This window comes from Nycticebus coucang, chromosome 8 (genome assembly GCF_027406575.1).
Source record: "Nycticebus coucang isolate mNycCou1 chromosome 8, mNycCou1.pri, whole genome shotgun sequence".
NCBI lineage: Eukaryota > Metazoa > Chordata > Mammalia > Primates > Lorisidae > Nycticebus > Nycticebus coucang.
In genome coordinates, this window is record NC_069787.1 from 99,275,419 (window position 1) to 99,292,801 (window position 17,383).

At 46.9% G+C, this 17,383-nt stretch overlaps 1 protein-coding gene across 13 annotated transcripts in view; it reads left to right on the plus strand.

Moving 5' to 3' along the window:
- The window catches only part of CACNA1D (calcium voltage-gated channel subunit alpha1 D), a 376,968-nt gene that overhangs the window by 347,128 nt on the left and 12,457 nt on the right, over positions 1-17,383 (plus strand). For all 13 annotated transcript variants that reach the window (XM_053600740.1, XM_053600741.1, XM_053600739.1 and 10 more), the window contains one exon: positions 4,684-4,814. In XM_053600740.1, coding sequence (XP_053456715.1) covers positions 4,684-4,814 — 131 coding nt within the window. The remainder of the gene's footprint in view (positions 1-4,683; positions 4,815-17,383) is intronic.

Here is a 17,383-nt window from a genome sequence, read left to right on the forward strand (position 1 = left end):
TATATATACTACACACAGTATATATATACACATACTGTTTTTCCATTTTTGTTGAAATACACAAGGACTTAGACATTGAGGTGGTTGTTTTCACTGTTCTGTTTCCAAGTTTTAAAGGTGCAGGATCTATTCACCCAGTGCCACCACACCAGCATTCTAGTATCCCTGGCCCTGGGCACACGATGAGCATTTGGAGTGTTTTGTGACCAACTGAACTTTTATAGTGTCCCTGGCCCTGCAACTTTCGAGATTGGTCTGGCTCAGGTCTGGAAGCTGACTTCGGGACACAGGCCAGGACGGTGGCCAAGTCCTCTCCCTCTGAGAAGGTGACAAGCTCTGGCTCTTGGGGGCCAGAAAGAGCAGCATGCCAGCCAGCTCTGTTCCTCAGCATGAAGCAAGAAGCAGTATGAGCTTTTGTTGCTGAAGGGAGCACCCATAGCTGGCCCGGCCACCAGCTCAAAGCTGGGGAAGATGGCCCAGAAAGAAACTAAAAGCAAAGTAAAACAAAACAAAACTCCCACCTAGAGAACTCCCCCCAGGAGAACTGATGCTGCACATTTAAAACAACTCTTTGGTTTTCGTTCTTTTCCTTTTAACTGCACATCCAAGTGCTCGCATGGCTTAGTTGAATTGCTTTTTAAAAATTGTCGTAACAATGTGCTTGAGCTTTTTCTGCAGCCTCCATTCCTTCCAACTCTCAGTCTTTCAGAATATTCTGAAGCAATTCTGTTTTAGGGTGGTGGCATGGAATCAGAGTTATCTCTTGCCAACTGTATTCCCCTACAATGTTTCTTGAAACACAGATGCATGCTTCAGAATAGCAGGCTGTGCCTGTCTATGTAAACCTTCCCCCCTCTGTGAGCTGGAGGGCCCCTGCCACCCCTGCCTCCCAACCTCACATCTCTCTTGGAACGCCACCTTCATCACAGCCAGCCCAACAGCCACGTGAATGCCCTCCTCATGAGATGCACTCAGAGAGTGCCATTGATGTTACTGTGAAACTTCATTTATTTCCATTTTGTCCAAAGAAAAGTTGGCTCACTACCCAGGCTCCTTTTCTTGAAAAGCTGATCAACTTTTAGCTCTGCTAGACTTTTCATAAAGTCTAAATATTTATCCACTTTTTTAGTCCAATAATTGGACCTGATTTTTTCTCTGTATTTCCTAAAATGCTTTGGGGTTTAGGGTGACAAGTGTTAACTTATTCCACAGTGGCAGCAAGAGGGACTATGTCACCTGAGAGAGGGGAAGTGGGCCTCCAGAGGAGCTGGAATGCTCCAGAAGCCCCTGCCATTGCACACTTAATGTGCCTAGTATGGTTACATGCTGGGTGAATCTCACAGAAGCACTGTTGCCACCAAGAAAGAGCAAAGGGCAGTGATAGTCAGGCTTTGGTGCACAGCCTCTGGAATGTCTACTGGGCAGGGCTCTAGTATCTGGATTCATCATTTGTCTCTTTATTTTTCCCCTTTCTTCTTCCTTACAAGAGTACCATGGCACACTTAGGAAATGATAGTATTTGTCTACTTCTCTGAGTAAACAGAAGGGCAGCTCTGGAAGTAGAGGGCCTCAGTGTCCCCACACTGCCACGCCCACCCCCACCCCCCACTGCCACCTGGTTGAAGGGCAGCAGACTGAGAAAGGCCAGCCTCCACCCCTGGGCTCCTAGGACAGGCAAATGTGGAGTGCTCAGGGAGCCCTTCAAGCCTATGACAGGGCAGAGGGGAAGCCTGTCTGAGGAGCCTTTGCTGGCATGACGTGAGACGTCACCGGCTCCCTGTGAGCTTGATGAAGCTAGAGGGTGAGCTGCAGGATATGCATCAGGACTGGCTTCTCACTCGGGGGCCTAGGGCTCAGCTGCAGGGAAGCCTGACACCCAGTCTTCAGTGCTGAGCTGCCTCACCTTGGAGTCTGGACTCAGGTTCTCACCTCCATTCCTTAGACTTCCCTGCCACTTCATAGGTCTTTCATCTTTCTCCTTGGAAGCTCTTCCTCTTCCCCCAAAGACTCTCTTGCCTTTGGGCCTTCATTCCTTGACCTGGATCTTCGGTTCCTTTGCCCTGAAGAACATACCGAGCTGATTCCATCTCTTTCTCTTCAGTCCTAAGCCCAGACAACCTTACCCCGTTCATTCTTCCTCTTTTTCTTTCTTCCTATAGCTTTGACTTTTCTTGTTCTTAACATGCTATTGACCGATCACCAGTTATACAGTAACATGGATAGTTTCTGTGTAAAAATTGACGGTCAACAGTGTGTTAAGATAGCAGCCGATTCATTTCTCCCAGTCTCAATTCCAGTTGTCCCAAATTCAGCCAATTTTATTCTTTCTCCCCTCCTTATCTCTCAACTGCTCATAGTATAGACTGACTTAGTGCCTCTAGCATCTTAACACCTTGTTGACCAACTACCCATGTTACTGAGTAACTCATGACCAGTCAACAGTATGTTAAGAACGATTCCTTGGGCCCAGTCTCCTGGCATCTCAGTAGAAAAGATCAAGTGGCCCTAGAATCCTGCCCTGCAGAGCCCTGAAAGTACCTGACTCTGCTCTGGGGGCTGAAAAGAGATACAGGTAAGCCTGTTTTACTAGAAACATCTTTGCATGGAGTGAGGTGTAGCCCTTCTGCAGGCAGAGCCAATGTTTTTTTCTGGGGCCCCACAGAAAAGATTCAGAACCCTGGACTACAGAGGATAGCTGTGGTGTGGCAGACCCCCAGAGGATCTCCCTGGGCTCCCTGGATACCCTCCCTCAGCAGAGTCCCTCCTCTGCCTGCGTTTAGCCTGGGAAAGGGATAGACTTGTGCTGGGGGAGAGACAGCCCCAAAGAAGCCTGTGGCCAGTGTGCCTGGAGGTAGGCTGTCCCTAGAGAGGTGGTGTGGAGGCGTAGAGGACCCAGGCCCAGGAGCGCAGCTCCCTAGGCAAGGCGTACAGCCTCTTCCCATCTGTCAGGTAGGGGTAGGAGGGCGAGAAGATCCACCGTGCCAGGGGGAGTTGTGTGAAGGGGCCCTGAGACCCACATGGGATTCCTCTGACACAGGGCTTGGCCCTGCAGACTCCTGATAGCAGGGGTTAGCTGGAACTGATGTATTACACCCACCCTGTGAGAGGACGGGAGGGGTCAAGACCTGAGTGATAATCTGCTCACCCCTGCCTTCCTGCCTGTCAACGTCATCAGACCATTAGGCAAGCCCAGGCCCAGCTAGGGACCATGTTTTTACATGGGTGGCCCCTTCATCACTCCAGGACTTGCCTGGCTTGAGTTTAGAAGGAACATGCTTCTTGATACCAAAGCACCCTGAGGCAACCTTCTTACACCATCACACTCAGCAGCTTCTGACAAGCAGGGCTGGAGAGGCAGTCCAAAGGGGCCCAGCTGTCTCCAGATGAGGACCACAAGAGACCCACAAGGACCATAGTGTTGCTATACTATGCCTCCCCTGTGAGCACTAAATGAAGCCTACCCAGAGTGCATTCGTGATGACAGTGGGTCCCAGTGTCCCCCAGCTGTCATGCTGGGATCTACTGGCAGTCACGTTGTAAAGTAACAGTGACTGATGGCTGTCAATCAGCAAGTGCCCGGCACTTAGGACCACCCTAGCCATGACACTGAGTGTCTGATGAGCCTCCAGCTTGATCTTAACAGCTCCTCTGAGAAATTATCCCCATTTTACAGATGAGAACACAGGCTCGGGGTGGTCGAGCCCCAGATTAGTATGAAACTCTTGCAAGGGTAGCTTGGCCAAAGGTTAGCTCTTTAGAAGCCTGATGACTGCAGCATTTCTTGTTCCTACCTCTACACATCATGGTCAGTGGGCCCTGCCTCTAACATGGCCCAGGTGGGGTAGACCACTAAGATGGCGGTGAGCTTCCCTCTCTTCCCAGGAGACCTCAGCACCCTGCAAATCCCAAATCCCTTGGGACACATTTGCATGTCCAAGGCGGTTTACCATGAGGCAGCCAGAGCCTCTATTCTGCCTCATGCATCACCTTCAAAGTCATCAGCAGAGCTCTGATTCCCCAACAATGCATGGTGGAGATTGTTTCTGAACAAAGCAGAAATAAGCCCAGCTCAACTCTGAGGTTGGGTGGAGCTGTTGCTGCAGTGCATAAAATGAGCAGTTCAGAATTACAAACCCAGAAATGGTTATGGAGCTTATTGGCAAAGAATAGGGTGGGGGAGACATGAAAATCTGGATTTGCAGTTACTTTTCTGAACCTTTCTCTCCTTCTGAGCTTGTATGTCACCTTTCCAGATCTCTGTGTCGAGTCATTGGGATTTGGATGGTTAATTGCCCTTATAAGTCGATGGTAGTTACACATGCAAATCCCTATGCACAGGGGTGAAAACATGGCCCATGAAGCCTTTTTGTTTTGTAATTTTTATTTTAAGTAAATAACCAAGATGGCATTTCATACTGTTACTAATACGCTGCTCTATTAAACCCATGACAAATTATCTTCTGCAACTTTGAGTATCAGTTCATTTAACTGACTCTAATTTTGAGCTTTAAATGCTTTGCAAAACCCTGCTTTTTGCTAGACTTAGACCCCCATGTTGTAGGCTGAGAACCTGGTGCCTTGCGCACTGCCCCGCCCTGCCCCTGCCCCAGCCAGAAGCAAGTGTCTAGGCTCATGGTCCAAATGTGCTGATTCGGGAGAGCTCTGTCTGGTCTCTCCGTTTAGATGATGAGGTAACCGTGGGGAAGTTCTATGCCACTTTCCTGATACAGGACTACTTTAGGAAATTCAAGAAACGGAAAGAACAAGGACTGGTGGGAAAGTACCCTGCGAAGAACACCACAATTGCCCTACAGGTGAATTGTCATCTTGTTTTGTTTTCTCTTTTCACTAACGATTTTGCAAGCTTATTTGAAATACTAGAGAGCTGCCTATTCATGGTTGAGCAGTACCACAAGGATTTTGTTTAAACTGAGATACTACACACTCCCCCAAATGTGGACTAGCCATTTCTGGGCCACAAGGTAAGTTCTTCCCTCCCCTTGCCTTCTCCATGGAGCCCTGCACCTGCCACTGTCCATGTGGCAAGGCCTCCAGGGCTGAGGGGAAAGGGCACTGCCCTCACACCCTAGCCCCTCCAGCCTTCTCCAAGGCAGTGTCCTCCCAGCAGGCACCCATCTTCCCCGTGGCCCTGGGCTCAGGGTTCTGGCTGCCCAGTGAACAAACAGCTTTCCATCTGAACGCAAGTGCTTTGTTTTGTTTCTGTTTGTTTCTTACCCCACTGCTTGTTGGTTTTTGGTCCATTCCAGTAACATCCATCACTTCCTAGTTTGTACTCGTGTGTGTGTGTATGTGTGTGTGTGTGTGTGTGTGTGTGTGTGGTGTGTCTGTCTCTCTGTGTGTTGTCTCCTGGTGGCCAGGAGGCCTGCTGTGCACATGCTGTGCTTTCATGCCCTGGCCAGCCTCTGGGCCCTGAACCTACTCCACCCCTGCCCCAGGCTCTGGAGTGCAGATGTAGCTTTCAGGAACTTCTGGTACCAACCAATGTCCAAAGAGGTGAAGGATGTAGAATCCTAAGAAAGCCCAAAACTCTGGGTTGGGAAGCAGATGTGTGGAGGGGAAAAGAAGTCACAAAATGCTAAGGACAGGGGAAAGGGAACTCAAGTGGCCAGCAAGCTATCAGACACAACTATCCAGATTAATCAGAAGCCCTGTCATCTTTGCTACCCAGAATGCTCTAGTCCATCACGGAGGAGATAAAGAATTTTTTCTATCTACTAAAATTACTTTTATGTCTCTGTTATTACCACTTGTCTTCAATTTGGCCATGTAGGTATTGATAAGTTTCAAAGTGGAATAGTCCTTCATTTTTTCCCAGGGAAAAAATTCTCAGCATTCTTTTGTGTCTAAAGCGATGTAACAACCAAAGTGAAGTCTCATCTCTGCTCTTGCTGGGAGAGAGAATGTGAATATGAATGGCAGTGGATGAATGAACGAGGAATGGGGGATATGGAATGTGAATATGGTAGGTTAGCAGATGGCTGTGTGTGACAGTGACCTGCTGATTCATGGTGAGACCTCAGCTCTGCCAGCCACGGGGGCTGGGAGAAGAGGTTGACAGGACCTGAATCTCACTGAAGACAATCTTTGATCTTTTTTTCTCTGATTACATATCCTAAAGGTAGCTCAGTGAATCACATTCTCAGTCAGTCTGCTCACTGCCATCTGAGGCTGTAGGATTTCCAAGTTAAGCTCTTCTACTTCCAGCTGATCCTATTCACAGAAGTGACAGCCCACCTTCTGAACTGTAGTTCACAGCTAACCCTAGAGAGACAAAGCAAACAGAAAAGATGTGTTTGCAGATTTGAACAGGTCTCTGGTCCATAGATCTGGCAGCGTGGCCAGATTGCGTGTGAGCAGGGGGCATGATTCATGTGTTTCTGAGGGCCCTTTTTTAAAGGAGCCTCTGCCTTGAGGACCACACTGGCCAGATTTCTGAGTTTCATGGTGTTTTCTGCTTATAGGGAACTGCTTTCTGTTTTAGAAGCCTAGATGGGGTCAGTACTTGACAACTTGTCGAGAGGGGAGAGCATAGGCTTTCACTTGATGGCTTTCATCCTTGGATGCAGGTCTACTTATTATACCTTTCCCAAACCCCTGAGACTTCCCAATTAGATGGCTTCAGTGTTTGTTCTGGTGGTTGGAAATAGTGTTTTGATATTTTAAAATGTGTAAAAACAACACATGGCTAAGTCATTACCATATTTCATGTACAGGGTTTACTGATCTTAAGCTGAAGGGTCAAATGGCACTAATACTGTATATGTAGTTTGTGGGTTGAAAAAAGACTGTTACACTGTGTTAAAACAACATTGAGTATTCTCTCTCTCCTAAACATCTTTTCATTTTACTGTTTATAGAGTTTCATTTTCTTAGTAAAATTAACGTATTTTGGGTTAGACGTTATCAACACATTCTCACATGATTGATTCCACTGGGAGTTGAAGCAGTGGCCTAGAGAATTAAGTGGCATTTGTAATCTTGACAGATAAATTCAAAAAATGTATTTTATTCTGAAACAAACATTAAACATAGAAAATTTTTGTCCCCTTGAGAAATAATTCTAATTACATTTTTGGCTTCCTCTGCAATAGAAATGGCTGTAGGTACGATTTGTTACTCTGTTTAATTAGCATGAGGAAACTCTCCTTTCTGTCTGATGAAATATTACATGACAATGTAGCAGTTTGGAAAATGGTACCACCAGTGTGAGTAGGACAAGGACACACTTCCTGGGGAAGCCCCTGGGAGTGGGCCTAGCCTATTGAGAAGTTAGGTGACTTGCTTTCTCCCATGGCAGGGTGCCACACAGCTAACAGACTGATTGCTGTGGAAAGTGGAGTGTGGCCATCACAGTGTGAGCGCAGAAGTGAAGGCATGGGCGTGTGTGCTTGTGCCGTGCAGAGTGCAGTCTGTCTGAACAGCTTTCAGAGTGGGCCCGTCCTCTGTACCCCCACCCCACAGAATGGTTTTCCAAGGCACACAGATGCACTGTGGTTTTGAAGCCTGTGGGCTCTGTCTGATCTCCCTCTGTTCAGGCCAAGTGCAGTGTTGCCTGCCATGGGAACGGGACAGCTGTGGAGCTCCTGGGTCTTTGTGTGGGGAGCAGCTTGGCATCCGCTGGCCTCTGTGGTCTGAATGAGTGTGCAGTTTCCATCCATTCATCCATTGGCATCATTAAAACCAACCTTCTCTCCAGCCTCTCTCCAGAGGGAGCTGGAGAGAAGCCGCATTAGGCCTCTTATAATTTTCTCTTACTCATCTGCGACGCGTCATATCCACTTTAGTTTGACTCATCATTTGCTCTCCATCCACTGCTGCTACATCCGAGTGACCTGCAAGTTACCATGAGGGGCAAATAAATGAAGGAACACAGCCGTGCAGCCGTCAGAACTCTCAGTCCCCTTCCCAGCAAATAGCAGTGCACACGAACGTCCCATCAAATCTTGTAGACGAGGACTGCTGTGTGACTTACGGACACCTATGAGTCTAATTTTTCACAAATGAGAAAAAGAAAAGATCTCGCAGTGGGAAAAGTTTTGTTCATTTCTCTTTCTTTCAATGTTCAAGAATCTCCTTTCTGCAAAATATTTCTGAGGAAACCCTTTATCCCCCAGTTATCCCACATGGGAGCCTACCCATCTCAATGATAGGAAAACTTTAGAGAGTCATTTTTACCTGTTTGGAATCTTGTTTTAAGGAGGCGACCATTATTTCTAGCTATAAAGAATTAGGTTGTCAGATTGAGAAACCTATACCCTGGTGAGACAGGTGATTGAGGGGAGAAGTGGGTGGTATACAGGAAGAGGGTGGCTGTCAGGTTCTGATGGGCCTTGATTTGGCCTTCTCTAGAAGGCTCAGTACACACAGACAAAGGAAAAGGCGATCCTCCACAGAGGTGTAGTCAGCAGAGGATCAAACACCTGTTATCATGGCCTCTTAGTCTAAAAAGTAGCAAAACTTTTTTTGAAAGCATGATTCTACCTGAAGCCATACAAAGGCTTTTTAAAAGATTCTTTTTTTTTTTTTTTTTTTTTAAATCTAAGAGGAGAACAGATGCTAACAGATGAGATTTCACTGGTTGATTCATTTGTTTCAGATGCTTGAACGGATGCTTTAGAATTTTCTGCCTGAGCTACGGCACCAACCTGGTTAGCGGAAGGCGTTTGTGGCTAAGCAGGCCTTGAAAGGGAAAAGTCTCAAGTGGGCTTATTTCTACTGAAACAGCATTTCGGGAGAAATGCAGGAAAAAGCAAACCCAAGGCCCCAGGGAGACCCCTTCCAAGCCAAGCACTCCTCCTGCGGAAGGTGGACGCGGGGCCGTGGCTCATCTGCAGGGCCAGGCCTGCCTGCTGCGGACACTGCTCACAGTGCCTCTTTTTCTTGAGAGGGAACATACAAAGCTTAACAGTTTTCCTTTCCAAGCAGAGACTCAGAGAAAGGGAAAGAGAGAGAAAAGGAGGGGGGCAGCCGCCCCACAGAGAAATGAAATGAACACAACTTCCTGATGCTGGCCAATAAAAAAAATTAATAATAAAAAGATTAAGCAGACCTACTTAGGTGGGCAGCTGACTCTTTTCCAAAGTCCTGCATCCCTAATTTGCCTGAACTCCCAAAGACTGGCAGGCCCCTCGGCACTGAGCTGACAGAGTTCCTTTTATATGCCAGTCCATCATGACCTCCTGACCGTCCAGCCCTGCACTCTGCAGTGACCCAGTCCAGAATGCAGTGAGAAGCGGACAGGCCAGGAAGCTCAGACACACCCATTGAAACTAACACATACACCCGCATGCCAAAACCAGTCCAGGCAACACCTCAGGTTCCATCTTAACGTGTCCACAAGAGATACCACCACACCCAACCTCATCTAACATTGTCCGTCTTTAATTCGTGCTCAGAGCCAGTCTGGGGATGCCTCTTTGGAAGTAGTGTGGTCTAGTTTCAAGGACACCAGGAGGCAGGGAACCTGGGTTATAGTCCCAGTTTCATTGTTCACTTGTTGCGTGACCTTGGGCAAGACACTTAACCTCTCTGTGCCTCAGTTTCCCCATCTGTAAAATGGGGGTAATAATGTCGACCTACCTCACAGGGCTGTTGTGAGGAATAGCTAAGTGATTGTAAAGCACTTTGAACGTATAATTGCTTATTATTAAGACTACAACAATAATAATATCTTATGCCTGTTTACTACCAGAACTTTAAGAAATTCTTGTTTTCCTTTGATCTGTTTTCCATTTTGTACTGTAGTTATCCTCTGAGAAAGAGAATTCTCCCCTTGTTAAGGTATCTAGGCAATGCATAAAGATGTAAACAGGGGTAGCCTACAGATTGCACTTTCACATCTTAAGAACAGAAGACTTTGCCTAAAAAGTTGGTTGGTGAGAACATCTGATCTCAGATTCTCAGCCAAGTCAGTAGTCAGGAGTGTACATCTGATGCTGAGCCCAAGACACCCACAGTGGCAAACTGGGGTTTTAAAATCAATATTGAAAAGTAACTTTAGTTCCAAGGTCATAGGGAAAATTAAAGTCTCTGAACTGTGTAGAGAAATGAAGGGCTATGGGCCCCTTTCACCTGTCCTGGTGTGTGCAGACTGGAGCTGTGTGTGTGTTGGGGGGAGGGGGTCTGCCTGCGCACATAGGCACAGGGGCAGGAGATGGAGGAGAGAGCCAGCAGGACCCCGGTCAGCCCAGTTCCTGGCAGAAGTGGACACTCTTCCAAGCATCCTGGGAATGCAGGAGTCCCAGAGGCCATGCAGAGGGCAGGAGCAGGATCGTAGTGGGCAGCACGCTTCTGGCAGACCTGTCCTAGGCATGACTGGCAGGGTCTTCCCTGCCTTGGGGTCTTTTCTAGTTGATGTCTTTTGTGCCTGTGACATTTATCCTTTGGCAGCAGTGGCTCCCCATCCCTGCCAGGACTTATTTGGCCTCAGGGCCTCACTATGGAAATAGGTCTGGCTCCCAGCTCGACCACAGGTGCGTAGGTGTGCAGGCTACGGTAGGTTTGGGAGCTCACAGTAGATGTTCTGGGTTCTCAGAGCAGAGTCCATAGAGCCCGAGAAAAGGTTTGACTGCTTTACACGGCACCCCTTGCGGTGATGTGGGGGTGGGGTTGGAAGCTGGCCAGCACACTCCAGTATGGCTGGGCCACCTGTGAAGATGTTGAGGCACATCTGCACCTGGTATCGACAGCTGTTGCCCCTAGCACCTTGCGTTCCTCACCCCTAGCAGCCCAATCCCTGTCCTAGACTCCTTTGTGATCCAGCAACTACAGAGCTAATACGTGGCATAGCAAGGGGTCTCTGGGACATTGCTCTGGGTCCAAAGGCCCACTTTTGCTCTGCTTAGGCAGTGCCTGGGATGTGTTCATTTATAAGTATTTATTAAGAATTTGACATATCATCCCTGAAAGGGAAGCAGATTGGCCCCATGGGCACAGGTGAGGGGCTGGTCCACCCTCAGATAAATTCTCTCCTCTGTCTCTGGCCCATCCCAATGTTGAGTGCTGCAGGATGGTATACGCTCACCCCTCTCTGGGTCACCCTGTCTTGAAGGGCCAGCCAGGACTGCCTTTCTTCAAGATCCAAGTCTCCACACACAAGCCGTGGCGAGAAGGCCCCAAGTCAATCAGATGGGTGGTGTTTCCACATGCCTTTCTCCACATGCCTTCCAAATAAGTCAAAACTGGAAAATGACAGCTTTCTAGATAGGACTCGGAGCATTTGAGCGAAACAGAATTCTGCTCGGCTGGGCCTGGCTGTTGCTAAGGAGCTGCACTGGCTGTGCAGCTGAGGCTGGTTTACAACAGGGAGCCAGGAGCCAAGGGGGCCATTTCTCTGAGAGCCTTGGCAGAAGAGTGTAGTTTCCAATGTAGAGTAAGTGGTGGGAGATGACTCAAGTCCATTATTTAGAGTCTGCTGACGTAGCGCCCAGCACCAGACTCTGGGGGGTTACCTCCGAAGCTCCCAGGCAGCGGGCAGGATGGGCACCCATGTGCCTCAGCTCTTCTCAGATAGCTTACAGTGTGGGACGACCCACTTGTGAATCATCCATCCACAGGATTACCAGGTGCTGTGTTCTGTGCTCTTTGAGGACAGTAATTATTATGTTCAAAAGTCTTGGAGAAGACAAAATTACTGAAAAGAAGTTAAGGCAGATTATACTCTGAGGAGTCAGAGGTATAGCTTGTTAGTCAATAGTATGTACCTGGTATCTCTCAGTAGCCCAAATGCATCGTGATTCAATTGTCTATAAGAAGGAGCTTGCTGAAACTTGCCACTGATTCCAAGGTGGACAGGTACCTGGGTGAGCATGTTCTTGGCACCTCTTACACGTAAGAGAGGTGGCTGTTTGGAACAATGGGAGGGCACATTATTCTAAGGCGTGGTGAAGGTACCCCGTTAAAAAGCCAAAGGCTGGCTCAGAGACAGAAGATGAAAGACATTCTTTCCAAAAGTGGAGAAAGGTCAGCAGAATTATAGGAGCACTGGACAGGATGGAAAGCCTGATACCTGAGGAAAAGGTGGTGGTGCCTGTCCAATGGATTGGCCAGCAGTTCTGAAACTTCTTGGTCTTAGAACCCTTTTATATTTCTAACAATTACTGAAGACCCTTACATTTCAATATTTACGGTATTAGGAATTAAAGCTGAAATTTTTAAAACCCAAGTATAAGCAAGCACAATGACGCCAGGGTAATGACTTTATCACACATCATGTAGCCTTTGAAAAACCTCCCTATGCTCTCATGAGAGAATGAGAGTGGACAAGGAAAGGACATCCTTGCATTATGCAAATCATAGTGACCTCATGGACCCCTGAAGGTGTCTCAGATGCCCCAAGGTCCCTGGAGCACACCTTGAGAACTGCTCCAGGGAACGACCCAAAGTCCCCCTTAAAGGCTGAAGGTGCTGGGGCCTTTTAATGATCTCGCTTGCTATGGAGGCTTCCGCACAGTGGCACTGACCCTAACTGGAGCCTTTCTCTCCCCTCCCAGTCTTTTCCCGGTCTCCCCACTCACTGAGACTGGAACTGCCCTGCATGTCCATCAAAGTTCAGGCTGAGACCACTACCTGTGCTGACAGAGCACTATCGAAAAAAGCAGCCACTCTCAGTGGCAGGGTGAGACTAAGGATGTGTGCTAGACAGAGGGGGCAGTTTTAGGAACAGCTTACGATTATTGGTCATTCCTGTGTGGACTTGGCGATGTAAGAGCTCTACTAGATCAGTCAGAAGAGGGTTAACCTTGATCAAGTGGCATCTCACAGTCGTGATTGTAGGTGAGTAAGCACATGATTAAGACTCAGGTCCAGCACTCTGTCCAGGCAGATGTGATGACTTTGTCTTGGTGGTGGTCAAGGTGGGAGTTTGGGAAAGGTGGGACCAGCCACAGTGTCGTGGGAATAACAGGCTTAGGGATCAAGAGTCCTTGTCGAGGCTTTGACTAGTTTGGGATTTATCCAAATGGGGATAATCTAGGTTCTCCCTCCCTCCTAGGATCTGGTGGAATATAAGTATGTGAGCTCACAATGAAAGGTATAAAGATGGTATCAGAATAGCAGTAGTGATCTGTAACTTTTGCTGAGCCTAAATTTTACATAATGCTCTGTTATTAGGAAACTGGAAAGGATTTCTTGATTCTAGTGTTGAAATTTGCAACCAAGAATCAAGGTGGAACTGAAATAGGTAGCTCTCTCAGATTGTTTGCAGGAAAGGCCATAGTTTGGGTAATATTTTAAAAAGTTTTGCTTATCTTCCATTGTGATGGTAACAGACTTGATTTATATAGTACAACCTCTGGGGTAACACATAGGGTAACATCGGCAGTGACTTTTCAGTGAGGGTGGGAATCACTGTGGCTGACTAAGGGAGTATTGTGCCCACGATTCCAGCCCTTTTTATCTGACACAGGACTGTTCTCAATGGACACAAAGGCCACCACCATCACATCTTTCCTGGAGGAAAGCAGTGACAAAGTCAGGGGTGTGCCCATGTGTGATGTGGTGCGGAGGAGGTGGAGGACAGCTTGCAGATGAGCAGGTTTATTGTGTAAGAACTTTATCTCCCGCTCTCTCTTCTAATGGAGCTAGTCTAAAATTGTCCCCTCTGATTGAGTGTGGGCTACATCATGCTAAAGGGTTAACCAGAACTTGTCATAGATGAGATGATTGTGTACAGGGCCAACTTGGGCTGAGTGAACCCAGCCTGTGATGGAGAGCAGGCTCTGCCAGCGTGGGTTTCTTTGGCTGGAGTCCGAAAGCCTGCCTCTTGCGTCCTGAAGATGAATGGCCTGGTCGGGTCCCAACTGGAGGCTTACATCTCATATCTCCACTGCTACAGTGTAGGTGCAGAGCGGGGCTCCGGGCACTAGTGCATGCTTGCTGGGGTGCTGTGAGTGCTGGCAGATGGCTGGTGAGTCTAATAGAGCTAGCTTAGGGAGACAGGCAGAAAAGCAATTCCATGTATCTAGGGAGGAGAGAAACTTAACCCTAAATGTGAGCAAAAAGAAGGCAAAGAGAATAAATAAATGTTCATATTTGATGTCAAAATATCATAATTTTATGCTATTGCTTCAGAAATATTTAGAGAGATTTTAGGTTTTTTTTTTTTTTGGTAACTTGATCATTCAATAGAGTAAATATCTATAAAATTCCAACTAAATGGTGTCTAAAATCTAAAGCAGCAGTCTACAGGCAAAGCGCCAACATTTCTTTTTAAAAAATATATTTATGATAACATCTAGCATTTTAAAATCAACCAGAAACTAGGCTTGATTCTGTTTAATATTTTATAAGATTGGACATCTTAAAACAAGTCAACAATGTTTATATTTTATAGCAATTCTGTGTTTATTCAAAACCATAATTCTGCTGATGTGAATGGAATAATTTTATATGGCTTTGTGTTGGTTTAAGTGCTAATGACCACATTTCAATTAAAATATTTTGCTAATTGAAATAGACACAGATAATGAAATATAAAAGGATAGATAATTTTACTGATTGTAAAGTGTTTATTTCAAGAAAAGAATGTTCTTTTTTTCAGGGCTATGGAAAAAATACTTTTTTCCAGGGTTTAAGATAGTTTTCTGTATTTTTTGGAATTGGAACTCGTGCCTATGGAATTTTGGGGGGCAGCCTAAGCTACCTTTTAGCTTGATATGTGTGCTAGAAAAATTTCATTATCATGTTTTGTGATATGTAATAAATTCAGGGTGCTGTGCTTAAGCTTTATTTCAACTCTGGTTTGGGAACATCTGTTTCCCTCACTCCCAGCCCTCGGGGACAACCCTCCCCACCCTGTCCCAGATCATATATGAAAGAGTACAGTCAGTTTCTTAACTCTTATGAGATGTGTATTTTCCTGTGTGGAGCAAGATTTCTAATCCTCTGCTTTTGTATCTGGGAAGAATGATGCTTTCTCTCCTTCTGTGATGTCTCTTTAATAAATATGTTGTCATTATTTGTCTCTGAAAGTGGCTTCTTGAGCCATCTTTCTCCATGATTTATGTGGCAAACAAATTCTCTGTCCCATGTCTGTTCACTGCACTATCTTGTTGACTGAATCCTAATCTTGTGTATCTTTGAAGATGTGATGGAGACAGTTTTTGTTTTTATTATGCAATTATATGTGTATTTCAGTGACATGTCAACCCGTCAACAGAGGATGATGTTAAAAATTATCCAAATAAATAGTTTTCTATTTCTTTTAATCATACCTAGTTCAGTCAGTTGAATGACAGTAAATAGGATTATCTGTTGTTTAAGCTCAGGAGTGTTCCTGGTCCCTACCATCTTGTAACATGAATTAATGTACACCATTTCCTTGAGGGTGTTGATTTTAGTGCATTGTAACCAATGTGTATTTTGTGGAAACAGCAGCAGGTGTCTCAGACTTTGTCTCTGTCTGTTTGGGAGCCTCAGATACATAATAGACAATCTTCCCAGTTGGCCCAAAAGTCAGACGATGAAACCCTCACTTAGCTCATCATCCCTTGATAATTGTACCCTAGAGAGCTCTGAATGAATGCATTGCAGGCTGTTTAATACTGCTGGGTACCACCTTTCTTCATATCTTTGCAGCTGTGCTGTGTAAGAGCTTGTTACCAGCATCACTTCTTGATGTTTCCATGAGAATGGCAAGTGGATCCACCTCAGAACCAAATGATCCCCCAGGCTCAGATGTGCTGGTCTTAGGAATCCCAAGAGAAGCAGAATGAGCGCGCGCGCACGTGTGTGTGTGTGTGTGTGTGTGTGTGCACATTTGTATCCCAAGCCTGTGATTAGAGGGACAGGAGAATGAGAAGCTTCGCTGACCACACAAGAACTGTCTGGGTCTTACCAAGACATGTCTGTCTTTGCCCTATTAGACCCCAGCATTCCTACCCAGGAACCTTGAAGTTTTGATTCTTGGTACTTCACCCTCCACAATTCTTGAAATGGAAAGACTTGCTACTCTCTTTTCATAGAATAGTTCCAATCAAACCCAACATGGTATGCCACTTAGCACAAGCATCTCTAGTCTCAATTTTAGACTAGCTCCATTATAGAGGAGGTCATTTTTATAAGGACCTCTTGGGAAGCTCCAGTGCATCTTTACTTTCTACGTGAACATCATTTCCATTGGTGTTGGCATTGCAGAAGACCAATCTTGAGCTTGCCACACCAGTGGGGCCTGGCCTAGTTCTCCTTTGCTGGCTGCCCTGACGTTGGAGTATTAACTGCAGATGGAGAGCGGCACAGCAAGCATCTCAGATCTTCTCCAGGCCTTCATGGCTGCTGGGCTGCAGGTGGACAGCCAGCAAAGAGGAGGGACCTCCTGGGACACTAGACCGAGGAGCGGGGAAGAAATACCGCTTTCAGAAGCGGATCTTTTTCCATTTTTGTGGAAAATGATAAAGTAACTCTATAGTCCCTATTAGTCCTTAAACCAGAATGCTGTTTTTCTTCAAATTGATGGTCAAAACATCATCATTTTCTCAGGACCAGAAACAGCCCCTTCCTCTGTTGATAGTTCATGAGCACCTGGGAATGTTTCCCTACTGAAGTCATGAACAATAAAAGGGCTTCTCCCAGGCCCTGTCCCAGTAAAGCAGGATCAGAGTGAGGAAGGCCAGCTGTGAGGGGCTCAGAAATGTAGGATTTCTGTGAGCGGCCGGAAAGGTCTTGCACTGCCTCTGGCACTTTGCATTGTGTGGTCTTCAAAAAGTTAGCCCATCTGTTGGTGAGTTCTCAGCCTACACACAGGCCACAGCCCAGGGTAAGGGCCATGGAGGCCAAAGTGCACAGCGTGCAGGTATGTGTGCGTGTCGCTCCATCTGTCATGGTCTGCACAAGCTGGTGGCTGCTGTGTGTTGTGTCACTCACTCCTTCCATGGCTTGTTAGCAGAGCCAGTGCTTTGCTAGTGCCTGCACCTAGGCTCCTCACCCTGTCACCCTGGCCACAGCCAGAGCATCCTTGCCACCCTCCCTTTACAACAGCCAGGCTATGCTCCCTGCCCTGCTAAGGGCAAGGGTGAGTGAGGCTTTGCAGCCAAGCCTACTGAGGACTGCCAGTTAGACAGGGACAGGAGCTCTGGCCCGGCAGACCCCAGGACCAGCAACTGGGCTGTGTTCCCTGTGAGTGCAGACGTTTGCAAAGGAGGTTACTGTGTTGCAGGCCTCAGGCATCATGGCCCAGGACCATTCGATCATCTAGAACTCCTGATCATTCCCAGCAGCCCTTAGACTGCTTCAGTCACGTTTCAACAGTCCCCTGGATTGCCCTTTGGAGAAGCCTTCCCCTCCCACTGCTGAATCAGGAGGAGGAAAGCCAAGACCCAGGCTGGACGCTAGGCTCATGTGTTGTCTAACCTGTTCTGCCGTTTTT